At 42.4% G+C, this 22,744-nt stretch overlaps 1 protein-coding gene across 1 annotated transcript in view; it reads left to right on the forward strand.

Moving 5' to 3' along the window:
* Window positions 1–21,281, forward strand: part of ARHGAP20 (Rho GTPase activating protein 20) — a 58,421-nt gene extending 37,140 nt beyond the window's left edge. Inside the window, exons 7-15 of the mRNA XM_015643046.1 lie at window positions 1,384–1,461; window positions 4,903–4,969; window positions 6,907–7,089; window positions 11,339–11,517; window positions 14,456–14,617; window positions 15,638–15,747; window positions 15,982–16,171; window positions 16,622–16,733; window positions 18,312–21,281. Of these exons, the coding sequence (XP_015498532.1) occupies window positions 1,384–1,461; window positions 4,903–4,969; window positions 6,907–7,089; window positions 11,339–11,517; window positions 14,456–14,617; window positions 15,638–15,747; window positions 15,982–16,171; window positions 16,622–16,733; window positions 18,312–19,396 (2,166 nt within the window). The 3' untranslated portion in view covers window positions 19,397–21,281. The remainder of the gene's footprint in view (window positions 1–1,383; window positions 1,462–4,902; window positions 4,970–6,906; window positions 7,090–11,338; window positions 11,518–14,455; window positions 14,618–15,637; window positions 15,748–15,981; window positions 16,172–16,621; window positions 16,734–18,311) is intronic.
* The last annotated feature ends 1,463 nt before the right edge of the window (window positions 21,282–22,744 follow it).

Here is a 22,744-nt window from a genome sequence, read left to right on the forward strand (position 1 = left end):
GTAAATGTGCTGACCTACTCCTGAGAGCCAGATGTCATTGCTTCAGGCAAATGTTAAATTTTTTATGGTATGAACGTTAGATCTGTCCTGAAGCAAGATACACAGTATTCTCATTACTTTCCTTTCATTGCCATGGCAGCTTGTTACTGTCAGGGTCTTACACAAAGGTACAGCTCAGATCTTTTTTAAATGCAAAATGTCAGGTGTTTGTTTCACCTGAACATCTTATGGCCAGCATAAAACTGATGTGCTACACAAGGTGTCAGAGTATTGTAAACTGTCTTGAGACTGGCAGTTAACACCTACATCCCAGCTCTGCTGCCTTCCCTTCTTTGGGCCATCAGGTGGGCCTGGGTAGTTTGTTGCAGTGGGCTTGTCTTTGTTCTGCCAAGGCTTGAACCATGAACCAGCTGCAATCCACAAGCTGTGTAGTCCTGGTGGCAGAGCCAAGCCAGCCTGTAACAGAGGCTCAGTGACCCATGCTTGGTGTGTGGGAGCTGGCTGGGAAGCGAGGCCAGCGTGGGTGTGGTGCTGCAAGCGTTGGAGCAACCCACGGAGCTGAGGTACAGAGCACTGCCCAGCAGTACAGGAGCAGCACTGGTGCCAGGTAGCAGGTGCTGAAATATCACTCTGGAAAGACTGCCTGTGCAAAGTGGCACTTTGGCTGACACCAGGCTTGGTGCTTTGTGCTGGTTGCTGTGGCTGGTTAGGCAGTGGGGTCTCTGCTGCTCCGTGCTTTTCCAAACTGCCTATCAGCAGATTCTGGAGGATGCTGGAAAGGTCATGTTTTAACTGGATGGAACATTACCAAGAGGAAGTGCTTCTGGTACTAAGCCAAATCTAGCTTTGAGAAATCTATCTAGAATGTGGGAAAGGTTATGGGGATGAACAGCCTGTGTACAATACTTTCTTACCATGGAGATGTTCAGTTGAAAAGGGCAGAAATTAACAATTGATATCTCACTGAAAAAAAGTCCCTGAAATGTTTCATTTTTCAAAGGAAGCTTCCATGCTCTTAAATTAATAAAACCATTATGTTTCCCTTATGCAGTGTCTAAAAGTGCAGTTAGTGGTTCTGACTTCTTGCGTATTTTAATGTGGAAGTCGTGTCCCTGGTAATTGTAATACTCTCTCTTCTGATTGAGCTGTTGGGGAAGCAGGAAGCAAATACAGAAAGTATGTGACAAAGCAAAGGAGCCAAACCTAGGTCTCAGACAGCTGGACCTTTATCTATGTAGTATAATTTATTTATCAAGTAAAATATTAACAGTATCTTCTCATTTTTTCTAACAATGAATTATGCAGTGCTACTGCACTTCAGATACTCTTTGCAAATCCAAACTTTTAATGCCACTTTCCCCTTCTCCTTTTTTCTGTTCACAGTCAAAAACCCTAAGTGTAACCAATGTTGATACAGCAAATGATGTAATTCTGATGGCCCTGCAGCAGCTGGGAATTAATGTAAGTCCTTGCACCAGTTTTAATGAGTCTTTCTTTGTAGTTACTTTTAACAATCAGATTTTCCCTTGCACTTTTTCCAAGTTTTAGGATATGAACATTAATTAAATCCTTTAACATGGTAGTTCAGAGTTGTTGAAATGCAGCAGAAGTGCCTTGTTAACATATAGACCTCCAGAGATTATCAAGTGCCTTAAAAGTTTCAAACGAGACTCTCATCCTTGTAAGGGATCAGTCATATTTCAAGTTGCTTTTAAATCTCTTTTGCTGATGCCTAAGAGGAGATATCTTGACACAAGAAGTGAGAGTTTGATAGAGCTCCTTTTGCATTTAATATGAACAAGAAACCTGCTGGTCTGCCTGTTAGCTGGTTTCAAAGTGTGCAAGCATGCACGATCAGCTGTGCTCACATTGCACTGCTCTCAAGTGTCCCAGTCAGGTACTCTAAATATCCATGGACCTTTGGAGTTATGTGAGGTACGAATGTAACTAAGTGATTGTACTCAATTTAAACAATGAAACTGTTTTGGAAAAAGGCTTTTAAAGAACTTATGATAATGCAGGGTAGTGTACCAGATAGATGCAGTGATCCCTGCTAGATCAAGTACTGCCTCAACTGGCTTTCTTTACCCTAAACCAGACTAGGTGGTGCCTCAGGTGTAGTAGAGGATCAGCACCAGGGACAAGAGTTCTGGCTCTCTCACTGTGTTTCACAGTGTGGCTCCAACCAATACCAGTGATCATGTAGAAGCTCCTGGATGACAGCTTTTTAACTGGTCTATCAGCTTGCTCTTTGGGTTACGGGATTTTTTAAAATGTTTTACTTGTGACGATGTCATTGCATGGAGTCTGACAAGTCTTTCCTTACCACAGCCCTGAGTGTGAAGAGTCAAATATGATGAGCAAAATGCCACTGTTATGCTTCCCTGGGGCTTCTGGAGACTCACAGCAGAAGTTGGAGTAACCTCAGATTTTGCCTTCCCCAGCATCCATTATCCCTAATTTATACAGGCTTTTAATGCAGGGGTCTATTCTGCAAGCTTGGCATTTCCCAGGCACAGCAATTTGTGTCTACCCATCTTGTTATGGTTCAGACATCTCATTTACACCAGGGCTTGGGCCCTGGCTCAGAATCCAGTAGTCCATTTAATTAAGGAATCTCTGGAGTCAATAGAGGGATTGCAAGGTGAAAAGGATAAAAGGTGGATAAAATTAGGATTTTAATTGCAGATTGTCTCCCCTGCTCTGCACCAAAAATCAGGAGACTAAATGCTATTACAGCTGCAAGTCTTCATTGTGATGTGCTTCATTTTTACCCATCTTATGGGTGTCATTTGCACCTCCTCACTCTGTGTACAGAAAAAACCCAGAAAAATGGTAGTATTTAATGAGAACACTTTGTTTGAGATTAGCAGGAGGAGGAGCTGGTTTGGTTTCAGCGCTGTGTTCTTTTGTAGTTATCACAATCAACCTTTTCCTCCTCTTTACATTTTTATTTCAAGTGGAAAAAGAATGAAAACCATCTGAAAGATGTAAAATCTTGCCTGCAGAATTATTTGCTCAAGTAATTTACTACATTTTTTCACTTTATAGCAGAAAGCCTTTTTTTCATTAGCGGCATAAGATTAGCAATAAAATCAAACAAGCTAAATAAATTAAGCTGTAGCCTGCATATCAATCAAACACCCAGCCCCCTGGTAGGATTGTTCTGGCTGTAAGGAAGCTCTGCCTTACACACTGTATTAAGGTTTTTTATTTCTGTCCACAGAGAAACACTTGAAAGGAGCTCCATGACTTTTCAATGGCAATTATAAAAACTACATTTCACATATTGTGTGATTAATGGGGCTATTACTTTGGCTGAGTTCACTCTGGTTTAACACATCAGGGTTTTTTCCTCTGTGGTTTCTCTGATAAAACGACAGCTAGCTCGTGCAAAATGGCATTGATCATCTGTTCCAAATTACCAAGTGGGGCAGAAGGAAGGGCCTTGGGTTTCCCAGCTTTGTAAGTACACTTGCTGACTTTTCTGGGACAGTCACATTTATCCTGACAAATGGCCTCATAAAGCCATAAAGGACAGCATTTGCAGTCAAAGATGAACAGCCTGCCTCTTGGAACCGTGCTTACTGACTCTTCCTTCCCCCTGCTTCCCCTTCACAGCAACGAACCCTTTCATATATGTATGTGAAAGGAAAAGTAAATACCCTTTCTTGTGCTCTTCAGCTGTATTTATTTGCTCCTGGCTGCTTGCCCTGAGGCATCAGAGATGTCTCCAAAGCCTATTTATTTTCCTTCTGCCCCCTGCTAGCTGACTTAACAGCAGTGCTAATATGGGCCAGAAAGCTCTGGCAGTCAGAGAGCAAACTGCAAAGGCTTTATTGGGTGTATCAGCATTACATCAGGTGCATGCAGAAAGTAGGAAGAGTCTCAAAAGTCAGGAACACTGGGTGAAGGTCCAGAAAATGCAGGATAGTAGGCAAGTCTGTTTAAAAGGAGGTAGGAATTAACTTCAGGTCTAAATAAATGCTGTCATGAGGTATTTATCAGTTTTTGTAGCTAGAAAACATCTAGATTTTAACAATCCTGATTTAGTAATGTCACCAGAAAGGGATTTAAGGCAAAATAGATCACTTTTAATGCAGTGTATTTATCCACTTTCTATTTTCTTTTGTACATTTATGCTAAAGGCAATATTTAGAATTTGCTTTAATTTGATTTGATTTAAATCAGAGGTTTTCACAGCTTTTCCCAAAAATCATCACATTCCCCAGTCTTTTGAAAATTGTCTCTTTTGATGTAAATTTATCCCCTTTGCTGTACATTTTAAAGAGGGCTCAGTAGTCTTGCAACACCATCCAGCAGTCCCAGGACCTTCCACATAAAGGCTGCACAGAAAGGCTGACAGCAGCCCTACGACAAAATTTTGGGGTAGCATTGAGTGCCAGGAGCCTGTGGCTTCCATCCTTGTCTTGGCATCATTAGTGTGGGCTTAGGTGAAGGTGCTCCTGCCCTGTGCTCCAGTGTCAGTCACAGGATGCTGTTGGCTCACCAGCCTGAGCTCCTCCTGCTTAGAGATATAGAAAACCTGGGGAGAGACTGGAGCAGGGTAGTGAAGTGGGCTCTGACATTCATCCCTCTGATGCCAGGAGGCACTTTAGTCTGAGGGAAAGAAATGGGGGCAAATCTCCCTGTTTTCTTCAGAAATGATGGGCTCCAGCACCTCTCATTGCTCAGAGCTGAGCCCAGATCACACAAATCACATTGCACATGACAGACACACTGCAGGAATATTGCTGGTGGCAGGCTTGGGCACTGCAAAAGTAAAGGGGATTCCTTAGACCCTGCTGGCAAGGTGCAGATTATCCTTATATTGTGAGAAACTTTTATGTGAGAGCCTGTCCTTAATGGCTGACAAACTGATTGTTAATTTTGTTTTTAAAGGGCTCTGAAAAAGACTACAAGCTATGGGTGATTTCAGGAAGAGAACATTCTCCTTACCCTCTTATTGGTAAGTTGTTGAAATTGTTTTGTTTTTAATATTCACTCGGTCACTACTGCTGTAGGCAGCAAGAATTAGAGAGAAGACTGAAATTCAGTTTCCTCTTTTATTTTGTTATTCCTGTTTTTTCTCTTACTTCCCTATCACGCAAGTTTGCCTATCTTGGGAGTTAGTGAAATGCTGATCCTTTGTTTTGAAGAGCAGTTGTCTGCTTGTGTCACTAAGAGGTTGAGGAAGTTCACTTATTTCTGCCCCAGTTTTGTTGCATGAGCCCCAGTGTTTCTGCAGAGTTGGCCTCTCCAGTCACCTCCTCTTCTGGAGGTTGTCCAGCTCTCCCATATTTCTTCCTACACCTCCATAGCATTGTTTACTCCCCTCCTCAGCAAAACTCAGCAGTTTTGAGAAATGATCTTTCCTTCCACAACTCAAGTTCACTCATTTAAGGAGTCCTTTTCAATCCTGTATTTCTCATGCTGGCTGACAGCTCCCCTCTGAGTAGGAGCAAACTAGTGCTTGTTAACTTTCTAAAATGCTTTTCAGAACATTTCAGGACCAGGAATCAACACAAATCTCACAAGTGATTGGATGGAGTGATTTGATTTTGGCCCATGATTCACTAAGAACAAATCCCTTTCCATTAGTAAGAACATTTCCCTGTAGAAGCCCAGCATTACTTGTGCAGTATGAGTTTGCAGATGATTAGAACAAGGAAAACTTGTGGATTTTCTGGGTTTTTTCCTCTTGCAAATCTAATCCCAGTAAATTTTAACATTCCTTCTCAAAGCAGCCTTAGCTACAAATGCTTCTCTGGAGTCAGACAACACTAATATTTATAAAATGTCTAACTTGTGCACCTTATAGAGAGTGCATACTGTTTTGCCTTTTAAACATACCAGACTTCGGGTTTCTGACCATTATTGCATCTTCTTCATATCAAATCACATCCATGGCTTTAAACATAGAATGAGAGAATTCAGAAATGGGAAAGGTCTTCCTAACTGACTGACTCTCACTGCAAATTCAAGTTGCAGTCTTTAAAAAAGTAGAGTCTGACATGAAAGTGATGCTGTTCTTGATACTTATGCAAAGGTTTGCCTTATCTAGGCAAACTTTTATCATATGTGCACATCAGAAGCAGAGTTTGACTGTGCCATAGTTTCATACTACCTTTAATCTCAACTAACATCTCTTCCATTCTCTTAGTGTTCAAGTCTAACTGCAAGCTAACTAAAGCATCTTAGCACTGCATCCATATTCAATATATTTAATCCACCAGGTCTTTAGACAAGTGTGAAAAGCATCTTTCCGGTGGCATTTCTGAAAGCTCCAGAAATGAATTGCCTCTGTGTAGTCCCCAAAGATGCTGGTTAAAGCCAAGCATAGCTCATTTGCATCAGCCCTGTGATTAACGTTTCCTTCCTGTTTCAGCCTCAGACAGGAACTATAATTGTGTCTCACTTGACTGAGTTAATGGCTGTTGGACTTAACATGTTATGGGAGGGAAGATCACTTTCACACTGGAATTTTTTTGGTTTTGCATGCTCAGCAAAAATTTGGCTTGGCTGCTCCCAAAATCTCATTTCTCTCCAGAATGATATGAGCAAGCAGTACCTAAACTTTCAGTGCCACAATAAAAGCAGTAGAAAGAGTAAACACTGAATTCAGAAATAGTCACTTTTATTTTTTTCTGACAGACTTTTATGTGATACAGCTGTAATAAATCTGATTTTACTTTTACATCTGTTTAACTACACCAAACTCAGTAACTCCCTATCTACCAGCGTATGATTTATGCCCGTGCAAATATGGAGAAAAGCAACAATTCTTAGAATACTGAGAAAGTGCTGCGGGCCAGCAAGCAAAATCTGCTTTTTCTCCAGGGCAGATGGAATTTTGCAAGTCTTGAGTCAATCCAACAGAGATTATTACGATTTCTCTTTGAACAGGACATGAATATCCCTTTGGAATTAAAATGAGCCACATTCGTGATGCTATGCCCCACGGATCAAAGCACTGTGCCTGCCCCAGGCAGCTTCAGGGCCCTTTCTTGACGGAGCAGCTGCCCCAGGAGCTGCAGTGCCAGTTTGTGCTGAAGCCCAGCCAGGTGGCCGTGTGCCAGCAGCTGAACGGTACGTTGTCCTCTCACCCCAGCATCTCTCCCCGCTGCCTGGCCACCTGGCTCTGCTGCAGAAGGCAAATGTGCCGGGCTGGGGGCGCAGTGGGAAGCGCAGAGGAGCGTGCAGGTGTATCTTCCAGCTGCTCAGGGGACTTTGCAGTGTAGCTCTCACTGATTTGAGTGTGCTGTTGTATATGTGGCATCTTCGTGTGTTACATTTTGACAAGCTGCCTGTCAAGTGATTGTTCTAAAATCAGCAGAAGAAAGACAGAATCCCTCCCCTGTAATTTTTGTGAGTGTGTTAGCTGAGCTTCCCTCTGTTGCCCTTGCTGTGCTCTGTAACAAGACAGGGTGGTTTCACAGTTCAGGAGTCAAGGCTTGACTTTGGCACAGAATTCCCATGCAACATTTGCCAGCATCCTTCATCCCAATAAGGTACTTAGGACTACACACCTGCCTCACTGGGACCTCACTGGGACCCTCAAGTGGCAAAGTCTAGGCAGGTACATGGGGGTCTAGATGAGGTCAGCAAATAAAACTTTATTTCAGTGCTCTTTGAGTAAAATAAAGAAAGTAATATTTTCTTGTGCCTTTGGCCTTGATGCTGCAAAAATATGAGCACCTGCTCTCCGTTTTGCACTCTGTTGTCAACAACATAATGACTGTGCTCTGCTCATGATAAAACAAATAAGGAGATAGTGACAGGATTGAGGAACTAGACTTAGGGCAAGGATACATTCCATGGTGTGTTTTTGTTGTTCTTAACACACTACCATACTCAGCTCAATTAGGAACTCTGCCCTACTTTACCATTAACAACCATATCATAGAATAAATAACATCCACACTGTTATCTTGGGTGTTCCCCAATACCCAAGATCTCCCACAATATATGGATTTGAATAGAATCCTTTTGAAATGTTTTTAGAAATTAAATACAGTGAAGCTATACCAGAGTCCATTACAAATTATTCTGGAAATTGATTACATTTTATATAAATTAATTTCCTTTCCACATGCATTCATCCACCCCCTTCCCAGTAATTTGTATCATATATTACTTCATGGCATATTTTAAGAGTGAGGCAATCTTGCAAAGGGGTGTAATTAGGTTTACAGGCCCTGCTTTGGCAGCTGATGTTGACTGGCAAAAGAAAATAGAAATGCAAATCAGGCCTGTAGAGTTCTAATGCAGATGTGTTATCATCGGTGATGTGCAAGCTGCAGGAGTGGAGTGAGCCTGGCTAGGGGCAGCAGAAGCCTGGGGCAGCCTGCAGGTCATGCACAAGGACTGTGATAAATGGGAGGAAGGCTTTTAGTCTATTCACCTTTCCTTCTTTCATTAGATAAAACCTGTTAAAGGAATGTATAGGTGTAACTGCTTGCAAAGCAGGTTATCTCACATACAGCACTGTTCCTTGTGCTTTTCCTAAGTGTTTTGGGTTTGGAAAATGGCAAAAATTACCTGCATGCAAGCCAAGGCTATGATCTAGCTTTTGATCTTCAAAACAGCAAGCCAAAATCTTTGTTGGTACCCACTGAGCACACTGCCACATACAGAGAGCATTTACAGAGAGTAGTATCTGTAACCCCCCACTTCACTGCCACATGCTGTGCTGTCCTCCCTCCCATCATCTCTCTGCAGCAGGATGCCACTGTGCTGGACATGCTGTCCCTTCTGGAGGCAGCAAGGAGCAGCTGCCCAGCTCCACCACTGTGCACCATGGTTAGACAGCAGTGCAGGCGCTGACAGGCAGGCATGACTGACAGCTGGCCCTCATGTCAAGTATGTCGCTGTGTGGACACCAAATGTGGTGGTGTAATTGCATCAACTGTCCTGGCAGGATGGTTTTAAAAGCACAGGAGAATTTTCTGTGTGGAAGAAACTGAGTGTTTCTGTTTCCTCTGCTGTAGCCTTTCAGCTTGTAACAGGAATGGTCACCTACCAGTTAAACATAGCCATTAAATTATGCTCATGAACACAATATTAAATAGAGCTGAAGATTTATTTAGAAGTTTCTGATTAGTTTCAAGGAGAGGAAATGCCATTTCCATGGCTAGGACACTAACTATGAATAGACATTCCCTTCATATAAAATATGAGCAGAAGAGGTGGCTGCTGTGAGCTCTGACCAAAATTTTCCAGAAAACTGGTATTACTTTTTTCTGATTATGGCTTAGAATAATCCACCAGAACAAGGCCATGAAGTTTTTGTATGGAAGTACATCTGCAGAGCAGTAATTGACATCTGTCTTGGCTGAGAGGAGTCTGGCTTTCTCCTAGTATTACAACTTTGCACAGGTTCAAGGAAGGAAAGTGTACATCCATCCCTTCTCATCTCCCCTTCAGCTTAAGAATTCTAAACATCCTTTAAAAGGGGGTATGAAAAGGAGGAGTTTTCCTGTTTTTCATGTTAATGTTTTTTTTCCATATTTTTCAATGTTAATTTTTACAACATTTTAGTGTTCTTTAACATATTAATTTTAACAGAACATTTCATTGCCACACATCAGTTGCTGGTTTCTGCCCTGATATGCTGAAGAACACTGGCTAAGATTTCCTTCCTGTCCCAGGAGAGAGCTGCAGTTAGTTGCAGAGACCCCTTGTTCACATTCTCAGTTTGAGACATGGCTGTTAAGAGGGGAACAATCAGTAAGAGACTGAGAAGAGTTCCTAATTTTAAGACTTTTTTATTCACTTCTGCTATTCTTTGTTCTCCAAAATAGCATCTTCATTGTTGCTTCCACTGAGATCTAAGGGGTTTACAGAAAAAAAACCAAACAGTATGTGTTTGCCATTGTGTCACTAGAATGCTGGCAAACCTTAGTTTGTGAAGCAAACCATATTCAGGTGTTAATATTCAGCTCATCTGAAGGAAAAAAAATTGTCATTTTGAAAGTTACAGGTCAGTTGTGTTCTCCCAAAATATGATGTGTCAAGTAAAACCTTAGACGCTGCCGGACTTACATTTCTTGAAGCTTTGGACTACTTACAATGTATATCCTCATTATTTTTTATGAAAAGCATTTTTATTCAGGCTTTCACATTCATATGTTCACATTTTGAGTTAAACTGTAACTTTTCATCCTGTAATCATCTAATGAAAAGACTTCCACCCATTCCCAAAAGGACCATGATTTGGGATGGAATGACGTATACTGAAAATCACTCATTGAGCTAAAAACCCAATTCTAATAAAGTATAGGAGAAAATAAAATATTGGAGAGAAAAATCTGCTATTGTACCACAATCCTTAATTCTGCAAGCCTTGGTTCTGGCCTGCACAACAGCAGAAAGTAAAATGTTTGGAGGAACCAGCTGATTAAAATGTGTATGGGGTAGGCAAGCAACTAAATCAATGCTGATTGGCTTAGAAAACACCTCAGAAAGGAAAAATATATTAGAATAAGTTTTACCCGGTTAGCACTACTGTCATAAACAGTCCACACTCCTTTTCCCTTTAGCAGTAACCCATGCTGTTAAGATTTCACACTGGTTGATGTTGAGAAAGGTCATATTAAAAAAAAAAACCTTTTTGTGTCCCTATACCAGTATTTCCTTCTGTCCACACTCAAGAAACAAGAGTTTCAGTTAGTACAGCTCTGTTGATACCTCATGAAATGTTACAATGAAGACAAGCAGAGCCCAGCAGTGTGCCAGCAGCATGCTGAAATGCCATCTGGAAGGCATTGATTAAACGGCAGGCACCGTCCCTGGGCCATTTTTGGCAAATGCTTGGAGTGAGGACACTGATGATACTCCTGCGCTGTGGGCAAGAGAGCAAAGGCAGTGGCTTTTCCTGGTCTGAAAATGGCTCAGCCCATTAGTTGATTCTCTGGTGTTACTTGTGGGGAGTCTCCCACACTGTCAGGAGAGCTAGGATGGCCCTGGACAGCATGCTGAGGTGGGGGCAGTGGATTTGCACCTGTAGGTGGAAAACAAGTTATTTTGCAGAGTACAGCTGTGTGTGAAGTCAGCAGGCTGAGGTTTGCTATCCTGCACTTGGTGAAGAGTGCTGACGTTGCTCCAGCAGTGCAGGGCAGATCCTGGTGATGCTCTTCAGGGCATGAGTAAGGCAACACATTGTACACACATACACACACAGAGGTATGTACATCGTGGATTAGGCTTAGCTGGATGCAAGGAGTTGGTTGAGTTCATGACATTTTTTCCTTTGAAACCATAGCAACCACCAAAACCCAAATACTGGAACTAGAATTGAAATGCATTTCTTGTAATAAACACCTTTCTCTTTCCCCAGACTTCAGCCAAAAGTCATTTAAAAGGAAAAGATCTATCATAAATTGGGCTTTTTGGCGTGGCCCAGGCACTCACTTGGACAATGCACCCCTCTCCTCAACATCTGCTGCTCCTGGGAAGCTCTTTGGCCTCTTACTAACAACCATCTGTGAGGATGACAACCTGCCCAAACCCCTCTTGGTGAGTCCCAGGCTCAGGGTTGGGTCTTAGAGTGGTGGAATTTCTCTGTGTAGTAAATGAGGATATGTCTGCAAATGGGACATTGAAATTACCCAAGCAAAGAAACCAGAAAGGTTTCCATAGGGAAACCTCATTTTTGGTTCCCAGCAAGAACTTTGTTTTTTAACATCTACTGTGGTCAAGCCCTGTTAATAACAGCTTGAGAAATGTGTATGATCAGTCTGCTGCTCTGGGCTATTTCTCCTTTATAGCCCGTGCTATAAGGCTGGTTTCCTAATCCTCACTTGCACCATGTAAATAAATGCCACATTCACACATACTTTTTAAACCACTCCCAAGATTTCTGTAAAATCCCCACATCCATAAATGTCTCATCTACTGTCCCATATAGGCAGCCCACGCATGTATAAAAATGCCACTTGCCCATAGCTAGGCAATTCCAGAGCCTTTGTTGAAGTCATTCCAGGGCAGACAGCCACTCTTGAGTCCTCATTTTTGGTCTGACAGCACCACTGCAAAAATAGGTGGGAGTGTGGAGGCTACAGTAGCATCTTTTCATCTTGTCTTGAGGGAGCTCTGGTGCTGTGGGTGCCTCTCAAAAGCAGCCTAGGATCATGAAAAAGGTCATCCTAGAGCCCATTCCTAGGCATAATTAAGGCATGGATATGACATTTTTGGTCATTAGAGGGCCCTATTGTCAGTACAGCGAATAAAGTATTTATGGAGTGTGATTGAGCCTTGCAGGATTGGGCCCCTCATCCTAACAACCTGACTTCTGGCTGGAAGAAATTGCCAGTACCCCACTGAAATCATGAGGTCACTCCAGTTTACAGGAAGAGATGTTTTGTCTCCTAAGCTGGTGCTTGATGTGCTGCTTTATCACTGCCTGAATAGTGAATCATACTGGGATTTTTCAGGTCTATTAATAGTGTTTTCTTTTGAAGGAGAAGTGTGCATTTTCATTATTTACGTTGTTTAAATAAGCCTTCCAGAGATGGACTCTGTATGACTGTGATCACCTGATCCCTCCTTCTCTCTGTTTAAGAGATGAGCCAATGCTGCATTTCAAAAATTTCTCCAAAACATAAATATTAGTAATTTTTTATTTGAAAAAATCCCTGGAGTTACTAAGCATAGAATCAAAGCTTGGTAGACTTTGTGCTTTGAATTTTAAACATTGTGTTTATGCCACAAAATAGAACTTACTTCTGAATTCATGCAGCATCTCCAGAGAATAGAATACCAGGGGACTGAATGGGATTTACCTGCAAGAGAAAGAAAATATCAGGGATGAATGCTGCAGGTGTGCTGGATAATTGCTTCAGAGCTTCCAGCTTGCTTTCACAGCTGAAGGGTTCTCTTTTAGCCATTGCCACACTGAGTTAACTTGCACCGTAGCTTCGTTCATGTAATTTCATCTGGGTTTGTTGGTTTAATAGGGGCTTCCCATTTTTATCTCCTGAATACTTTGTTCAAAATGTGTTTTCAAAGAGGTTGTTCATGTGCTAACATCCTGTGCTGTGGGACTCGGCCTGTTTTGAGGGGAGAGCTCTAAATTCCTGCAAAGAGAATGAAAATGCTGACATGAGTCCTGCTGCCGTGAAGGTGCTGCTCCAAAGCATCTGCACTTACGTGAATTCTTGATCTTGGATTTCTGCAAGAGTGAGAAAGAAACATTAAAGAATACAAGCAAAAGTAATAGCTTCCATTAGACTTACTTGTGCTGCTGTGTGTCAGGAAGACCTACCTTACAGCCCAGACTAGGATAGTCCCCAGACTCCATTCCTTACCCATTCCTGTTCACTAACTCAGTTTAGTGATGATAGACCTGTGTCCCAGGACCCCTGTGTCCCTTTTCTTGGCATCATTTTGGATAACTTGGTCCTCAGGCCACTGCGTGTATACACATAATCCCAGAGACTGTCTACATGTGTTTCCCCTTTCAAAGAGAAAAACCTGACAAATTCTACATTGCTTGGAACAGGCCTGCAAGAGTTGACCTGCATGTCTGAGATATGGCCCACAGGAGACTGCAGAGAACTAAGCATCTGGCAAACATCCTAAACATATTATCTTAGAAGAAGTTTCAGCAGTTCCTTTTCTTCTTGCTTCTATTATTTAACATAAAAAACTCAGTCCCTCCTGTTATTTTAAAAGCTAGGCAGGAATCTGCTTGTTTTCCCTTCTCTGTAATAAGCTGCCTATTTGTTTAATCATATGCAGCCTCATTGGCTTCAGGGGAGCCACAAGGTGAGCATTATCCCCCTTGGAATGACCTCTCAAGCAGGAGCACCTTGCCTCAGAGTTGGTTCTGCTGACAGCCCTGGCTGCTTGCAGAGTCTGATACCACTCACAAGCAGCAAAGGGGGTAAAAACCTGACTCTGATCTGCTGTAGAAGTGCAGATATATATTAAGAAACAAAGCACTTTCTAGTTTAGATAAAAATCTAATTTTTTTCAGATATCAACAGTGAAACAGAATTCTGTCTGTGGTTGGTGACAATATTAACTACAGTGATGAGCAGTGAGGGTCTCATATCTTCCTGAAAAGTAGTGTCTGGCTGAGGCCACTGTCAAATGCAAAGCTTTGAGTTAGATAGACCACTCTCCTTTTCCCATACCCCACAGGATTTATATATTTAAATGACTTGGCTGAAACTTGCACAGCTCCTGGAAGGTCATGCAGAAAGTTAACGCTCAGCAGTGGCAGCACGGTATTTCTGAGGGGGTATTTTCCAAAATGAGAGCCCCAAATCACAGCTTTGCTGGGCAGTTTGGCATGGTTTGGAGGGCAAGCCTTGACTTGTGTTTGATTTCTGATATTTTTTAGGACTAAAAGGTTTTCAGCTGTGGCAAAAACGGCAAAACTCCATTTTAGTGTCACTGGAGAATAAAATATATTTATGAGAAATCCTCTTTGCCTTTTTAATTTTTTTAGGACATGCTTTCCCTCCTTTACCAAGAGGGGCCTTCCACCAAGGGTATTTTCAGGCGCTCTGGAAGTGCAAAAACATTCAAAGAGCTAAAAGAGAAGCTTGATTCAGGCACTGAAGTGGACCTGGCCCGTGAATCCATATTTGTGACAGCATCTTTGTTTAAGGTATGTGAGGAACGTTCCTGACTCCCTCCCTGCTCTGCATTTGATGAGAGCAGCACAGATCCTGTGCACAGCCAGGGAGGCCTTTCCTCCAGGGACAGGCCCAAGGAGGAATTGGTGGATTGAATTAACAAGAATGGGTTGGCACATTAACCTTGTGAGGATCTCCAAAGGAGGATACCACTGAACGAGGAGGAGGAAGAGGAGTAGCCAGTCTGTTTTTCTGACAGCTTTCCTGAGGTCTCTGCTACAGCCTAGGCCTGTTACCCTCTGCATATGAAATACTAAAAGGCATGTTTGCAGACTTGTCTCCTTACACATCAGTACTGCCCTACACTGCAGATCCTAGTGAGTTTATAGTGTTGCCATAAATATTTAGATTATTTTTTCCATGCATTATCTTTTTTTACAGTCTTGTTTGTCAAAACCAATGCAAAAAAACCATCATAGCTTCCATCACCCTAGCTATTTTGGAAAGCTAGGATTTGGCCTTCTTCCTAAAATTCCTGCAACAATTTCCATGCCCACGGCTGAGGTGTTAGGAAAGAGGAATAGCAAGACCATCAATGACTAGTTTAAGTACTCCATTGATTAGGGGAAGGAATGTAGGGATGCCTTGGAGTGATCTTATGATCTGGAGGTATTTGAGCTTGTCAGCTGAGGAGAAGAAACAGGGACTACAGATGAAGTTAAGTGATAAGTAAAGACAGACATTATGCAACATCAAAATAACTGGTCTCACTGCAGATTTTTTAGTTCAGCAGTATCACATGAAGCATTCAAATAGCTCTGTTTTGACAGGAAAATTCAGAGAAAGGCTGGAAAATATTCACTTTAAGCATAATCTAAAGTGCCTCTATCTCCGATGATTTTCTTCTGATTTTGGTGGTTGTGTGTAACAATACTTGCCAGCGAGTGCTGTCCCATGGATACATCCTCTTGTATCTGTGTATCTTATTCCTACTCCCTCACTTGCCCCAGAACAGCTGCCCATATGTTTTGTTCTTCTTTTCTCTTGATAAGGATTTTCTTCGCAACATCCCAGGCAGTATTTTATCATCCCAGCTGTGTGATAAGTGGGTCTCTGTGCTGGATCAAGGAAATAATGAAGAGAAGATAAAAAGCATCCAAAGGTAGTTATTTATTTTCTCTATATTCTTTTCCTATAAATGTACATCCCAGAATGCAGAACCACAAATATTCAACTTACAATTATATTTTTTTTAATACAAACATCTCTTTGACACCCTTCCTGATTTAATTAGTGGACTACGTTACCCTATTTCTACATTTCCATTATCATGACTTGTGTTTATCTATGCAAAGTGGTCACTAATGTGAAGAATTCTGTTTTTGTATGTTTTCAGGTTAATTGAGCATCTCCCCAGAGCTAATGTTGTTCTCTTACGTTACATCTTTGGAGTGTTGCATGGGATAGAAATGCGATCTGAAGAGAACCAGATGAATGCATTTAATCTGGCTGTCTGCATTGCACCTAGCCTGCTCTGGCCTCCTGTTTCCTCCACTCCTGATATAGAAAGTGAATATATTAAAAAGGTAAGAAACACTTTGGTGTAGCAGAAAACCAAACCAGCCTTCATCCCATTCAATCAGGCTGTTGGCTACAAACATGAGAACATTCAGTACCTCTTCAGATCAGGACTTGTCCTCTTGTCAGGGTTCCAGCAACATTCATCAATCCATTCCCATAATCTTCCTGGAAGAAGAGGAGAGAGGTCATAAAGCAATGCCCAGTGTATCAGCAACATGCTTCTCTCATCAAGAAGATCTCTGGTTGTGGTGACCTTGGAACAGAACAGAGTAGAATGGAAAAGATGTTTACAAGGATGTATAACAGGACAGTTTATCAGGCCCAGGAGACTGAGAGAGTAGTTTCTGGCTGCCTTCATGGGTGACAGTTTGCTCCTGTTCTTCATCTGTATGGTGAGCTTGTCATGGGTTGAATAATAGAAGATCTGACATCTCTCTCCCATTGTTTTGTTGCAGATTTCTAGTCTGGTACAGTTCCTCATTGAGAATTGCTGCAGGATTTTTGGAGATGAAATTACCTCCCTCTTCGGAGAAATACTGATGACATGCAAGAGAGAGAACAGCTCAGGTAATGCAGACTAATGTTTTGATTCCATTAAGACAGCTGAACTCAGCCAGGCAAAAGATTGGTATATTCCATGGAAGAACGCTGTTCCTTCTTCATGTGATGTTCCCAGATACTGCTGTTTTCCTTCCCTTAAATTCCCAAAAAAACTGGTTATAATCACTGATTCAACTTTCCATAGACCTGGATCATACCACAAAATGCTTTCACAAAGACTCTTGCTCCTATTCCAGTCATCTGAACCATTACAGTTAAAAAAGGAGGGAGGGGAAACAAAGAAAATTAAAATTTAAAAAAAAAAATCTAGCAAAGGTTTATTCCCAAATCTAGAATTTTTGCATCAGCCTGTGTTTTCCCAAAATATCAGGAGGTCACTGATCAGCAATGGTCATAATACAGCTGTCACACCACTACATTAGGGTTGGAAGTGTCTATTCACTATCAAAAGAGAGAGTTTTTATGGGAAACTAAACTCTCCAGAGTTTGAATGAGATATCCAGGTTTTGCTTCTAGCACAGAAAAATCATGGAACTGGTGACTGAAAGTGTTTGGCAGACTAGTTGATAGGGCTTTCCAGATAATCATTAATGCTTTTTTTTCTCTTCAGCCCTCTGATTTTGCCTGGAGTTTTGTGTCTCTCCTTAAAGTATTTCTAAAGCAGCATTTTTGTAAAATAAATTTTATCACAGGTGGCCTGTACTGAAAGTGGTAATGGCACTTGTGTCAGCATGTCTGGCTGAGTCAGTGTGGCTGTTTCAAGCTCCTCATGCTCTGCCTCCAGTGAGATTGGGTGAAATTTTGCCTGCCTCCTCCCCAAGAGTGAAGCACGTGGGATCTGCTGTGCTGGGATGTGCTGGCAGTGAGAGCTCAGACCCACGACAGGTTACAGCAGCTGAACGAGCTTTTGGGCAGGCACTGAGGCATGGTGACTGCCTGTGCATGAACTGTGTCTGCTGCAAATGTGAGATAAGGCAGCTTAGCCTAACCCAGAGCAAAAGAGATTTCATGTAATTCCAGTTACTGCAGATACAGAATAGGGCCCAGGTGTGCACTGCTCAGTGCAAATGAGGTGGCTGTTTAAACTGAGCCTAAAACTTCATAGTGTTGCTCTTAAAAATACTGTATTTTCTGGAAGAAGCAGAGGTAAGAAGTATGCCCTGTTCTCTTCATTTGTGTGAAAGAAGGAAAGAAAAGCTAAATGTTGCTTTCAATATCCAATAATGAAAAGAAAAAATGAAATTAATTATCAATTCAATATGTGTATATATGTATGTAAATTATTGTTTACAGATGGATTAGCTACTATTACCACATTAAAAAACCAAACCAAAACTACAGCAAAAACCCCCTAACCCTTATTTGTGCCATTATCCCGACTTTATTTCTTGAACTGTAGATTAGTACTCACCTCAGCTTCTCCAGTTCAAAATTAAGACAGTAATTTTTAATGAAATTATTAGTACTTTTGCTTGAAGAGTCTTTAAAAGGGCTCCTGAAAGTAAAGGATACTTGCCAGAAAGAAGCTGCTTGTCAAGAGGGTGGTTCAGTCACGATGTGTTAACATTTGGTTTGTCCTTGCAGATGTTGCTTCTCTCCATCAGAATGACTCTTCCTATGATAGCCTGGAAAATGAGGCAAATGATGAAGCTGACTCTTCCTCCAGTGACTGGATTAAAACCCGTGATCAGGATAACAGAAGCAGGGAGTCTGTCTTCACTCTGAGCGACGGCGATTCGGAGCAGACGGAGGTGGATGAAATCCAAAGCCAAACCAAACTGAAGCTGGCAATTTCTGCCGATGCACACCTGAAATTTTCCTTGCAAGAAAACTCAAATAAGTCTCCCTACTCCAGTGGTTTCCCCTCAGAAGCTACCTCGGGTGCTCCCAAGACTGTGAGGAGGCAGCGGCGCTCGTCTGAGCCTGCAGTTGGCCTCCAGACCTCCAGTTCCGCCCGCGCCGACGCTGGGCGTGAGAAGGCGACGCGCAAAGCCAGCTGTGACGTTGTCCTGTATCCTGAAGACGAGAAGTGTGTCTGCCAGCGCCGGTCGTTGCAGGTGGAAAGGCAAAAGCTCGGCAATCAGAGCTTGCATATAGGGATTAACGTTGGTAAAAGTGACAACACAAACCAAAACGTTGAAAGGAAAGACCTGTCCCATTGTCTCCTGCCTCCAACGCCAGAGGGATTAAATATTTGCTCAGGATTTAGCTCTTTTAGCCAGTCTTCTTCTGGGACATCTCCATCTGTGTCATCAATTTGCTCCCTGGACAGTGCTTTCTCCCAGTTTTCAGACCAGGCTCTGTTTACCTTAAGTGAAACCTCCTGCCCTTTCGATAGCACTTTCCAGTCGCTAAAGAAACACGAGGATGCTGCTGCTGCTGTGGCTGATGACTGTTTGCTTCCCCTCACCACGGTGCTGCCATCTCCACAATCTACTGACACTGGGGCTGAGGAGAGCCTGGTGGGGCCCAGCAGCAGGTCAGCACCCCTGAAACCTACTGATGGAGTTGGCGGCTGTTGCATTAAGCCTGACCTTCAGCCATTGCCTCTGAAAGTCACCAGGGGAGACAGACTTCATGATCAAAGAGGAGGTCTAGAAAAGCATTACAGCAATCCAAAGTTTGAAGAGACTGACCAAAGCTTTTTGCAGAGGAATTTTAATGCTTAAAATAAACACCATAAAGAAAATGCCTTTGGTGTTGATGTGTGTTCATTTTAAGTTTAACATCCAGATTGTTCAAATTTAATTGAGCAGTCCCCAGACTCACGGGTTTTCTTTTTTTAGGAAACTGAGTAATGTTCCAATATAAAGCTTTGCAAGAACATTGTAAGAATAATAAAAATTGCTAAAAGCAAGCAAACAGAAGTCTCCTGAAAATCTGGAAGGGACCCAGGAGGTAACTAAGGCCAGTGTCCTGTTCCCTGACCCGCCAGGGCAGCGGGCTGCCTGCTGGGCCTCTCTCCTTGACCGCTCAAGTGTTGAGCCTTGCAGATGTGAGTCCCAGTCCTTTGTGCTTTTGATGTAGCGTGCAAAGTCAGCATAGCTTCCATAACTGTGGTATTATACTACTGTTCTGAAACTGATAAATATTACCTTCATTGTCCTCCAAGGAGTAAGTGTGTTGTTTTCTGTATGTTTATACAGTATGTTCAATAGGTGTAGTTATTTCTTTTTCACTGCAAAAGAAAGTAAAAAGGAAGCCCAAAAATATGTAAAGGGAAATGCTGAATCTTGTAACTAACACCTTTGCAGCTCTGTGTTTCATTTATTGTGCTTTATTGGCTGTTCTGTTCATGTTTAAGTTGTGAATAGTTTCTTAACATTGCTGTAAATGGCATTATGTATTATTGCAAGAAGAACACATGTAATTTTATTATGCAACATCTAAAACATAAAACCACAGAATGGACTGGGTTGGAAAGGACCTTAAAGATCATCCAGTTCCAACCCCCTGCCATAGAGACAGGGACACCTTCCACTAGACCAGGTTGTTCAGAGCCCCATCCAACCCAGCCTTGAAGACTTCCAGGGATGGAGCATCCATAACTTCTTGGGGCAGCCTGTTTTAGTGCTTTACCACTCTCTGAGTAGAATTTCTTTCTAATCTAATTCTGCTCTCTTTTAGTTTAAGAACTTTGCCCCTTGTCCTGCCACTATCTGCCCATATAAAAAAAATCATCTCCCTTCCTTTTATAAGTCCCATTAAGGTAGTGGAAGGCCTAAGTGAGGTCTTTCTGAAGCCTCTTCTTCTCCAGACTTAACAATCCAAATCCTCAGCATTTCCACACAGAAGAGTTTTTCCATTTCTCTAAAGTTTTTTATGGTCCTCCTCTGTACTCTCTCCCACAGGTCCCCATCCTCCCTGTGCTGGGACCCCAGAGCTGCTGCAGCCCTGCAGGTGGGGTCTGAGCAGAGCAGAGCAGAGGGGCAGAATCCCCTCCCTGGCCCTGCTGCCCACGCTGCTCTGGATGCAGCCCAGGACACCTTTGGCTTTCTGGGCTGGGAGTGCACACTGACAGCTCATGGCCAGCCTCTCGCCCACCAGCACCACCAAGTCCTTCTCACAGGGCTGCTCTCAGTGAGTTCTTCTCCCAGTCTGTACCTGTGTCTGGGCTTGTCCCTCCCAGGGCAAGGTGCAGAACCTTGCACTTAGACTTGTTGAACCTCCTGAGGATCTCATGGGCCCACTTCTCAAGTTTGTCCAGGTCCTTCTGGGTGGCATCCCATCCTTCTGTTGTGTCAACTGCACATCTCAGCATCCTGTCACCTACCAACCTGCCGAGGGTGCACTCAGTCTGTCTGTGTCATACATCATATAATATATTAGAGTAATGCATTATCTAAATGCTTTGAGTTTGTATAATATATCCTGTTAAATTTTGCTATTATATATGTTCTGAAAAAATGTGTATTTTTGTACTTGCAAAAAGACTGCTGCTAATTTTACAAGTTCTGTTTTGTTGTTACGGCACTGGTACTGATGTGTATGCATTCAATGCTATATATTAAATATTATTTGTTATGTCATAAATTCAGTTTATATTCTGTGGAATTTTTTTATGTGTCAGTTCTACAAGCTATTGCTGAAGCAGCAGGAGTCCCAATGATGCCACTGAAAATCCTGTGTGAGAAAGGACTGAAGCACCTCCACTTTGGGTGGCATCATTCCTATGGCATGCCGTCATCCTGTTGACTTTTGGAAATTCTAGTAATTCTCAAACAAGAATTCCTACCCTTTTTCTCTTCATCTAGTGGTAGGAGGATGTTTTCAGCTAATGGGATTCAGTCAACAATATGGAAGTGAAGAGAGATCTTGTGGGATGATACACAGAAGGATTGGGAGCAAGGAAAGGAGGGGAGTAAACCAATAGATGAGAGCAAGATTTATTCTTTAATATTACCAGGTTCTTCTTTTTGATATCCAGCTGTTTTAATGAAAACAGTAGTATTCAGAATCTGATCTGTAACAGTCACCTTACAAAGGTGAAATACTTTGTATACATTTTGAGACCTGTCATCTAACAGCCCTTCATATACGCCTCCTTCAAAACAAACAAGCGAAAAGACTGATTGACATGATGCTATTTTGAAATAAAACAGCTACTCTGCATTTCCATTTCTTTTCAAAACAGTAAAAGCGTATTGCTATGCTGCCAAGATTACACTGAGTAACAAATACTGATTCATTGCATCAATAAGAAAGCTTTAGAAAATCTCTAGTCTCTGCAACATAAATATTCTGTCCTGCAAATGGTATCTTCCTACAAGACATTTATCTCTGCTGTCTGAAGAAAGAGTATATCAAAGTGTGCTTCGATGTGAAGTGAGTTATGTCTCTGCTTTTGAGATGTAGCTAATGCTAGAGTGCTTTCAGCTTTAAATGTATGGCAGACAAGCTGGATGTAGACCCAGCACAATCTGAAATGCACTCTGTCTTACAAGACATACACCCTGCTGCTGCACGAGGTGTGTTCTGTGACAATCACAAAAAAGAGCACTAATGGGAAAAATCACTGTCTGCAGTGGCTCTGGGCTGTGAGCACACAGTGCAGGAATTAAATGCTGGTAAGATCCAAAATGGATTGTACTGAACCTTTTTAGAGTGTCAGATACCAATCTGAGCACTGCAGTAAGCATCCCCCTGAGTCTGCTGTGGATCTCCTCCATGGGCTGCAGGTGGATCTCTGCATCCCCATGGATCTCCATGGGCTGCAGGGGCACGGCTGCTTCACCATGGTGTGCATCAGGGGCTGCAGGGGAATCTCAGCTCTGGTGCCTGGAGCACCTCCTGCCCCTCCTCTGCACCAAGCTGGATGTCTGCAGACCTTTCACACATTCTCACTCCTCTCTCCAGCTGCCATTGTGCATTTTTTTGCCTTTCTTAACTCTGTTATCCCAGCTGCTGGTCTCAGCCATGACCGGCAGCAGGACCATCTTGGAGTGGGCTGGCATTGGCTTTGTTGGACACAGGGAAGCTTCTGACAGCATTTCACACACCCACACCCACACCCATAC

Source organism: Parus major, chromosome 1 (assembly GCF_001522545.3).
Source record: "Parus major isolate Abel chromosome 1, Parus_major1.1, whole genome shotgun sequence".
NCBI lineage: Eukaryota > Metazoa > Chordata > Aves > Passeriformes > Paridae > Parus > Parus major.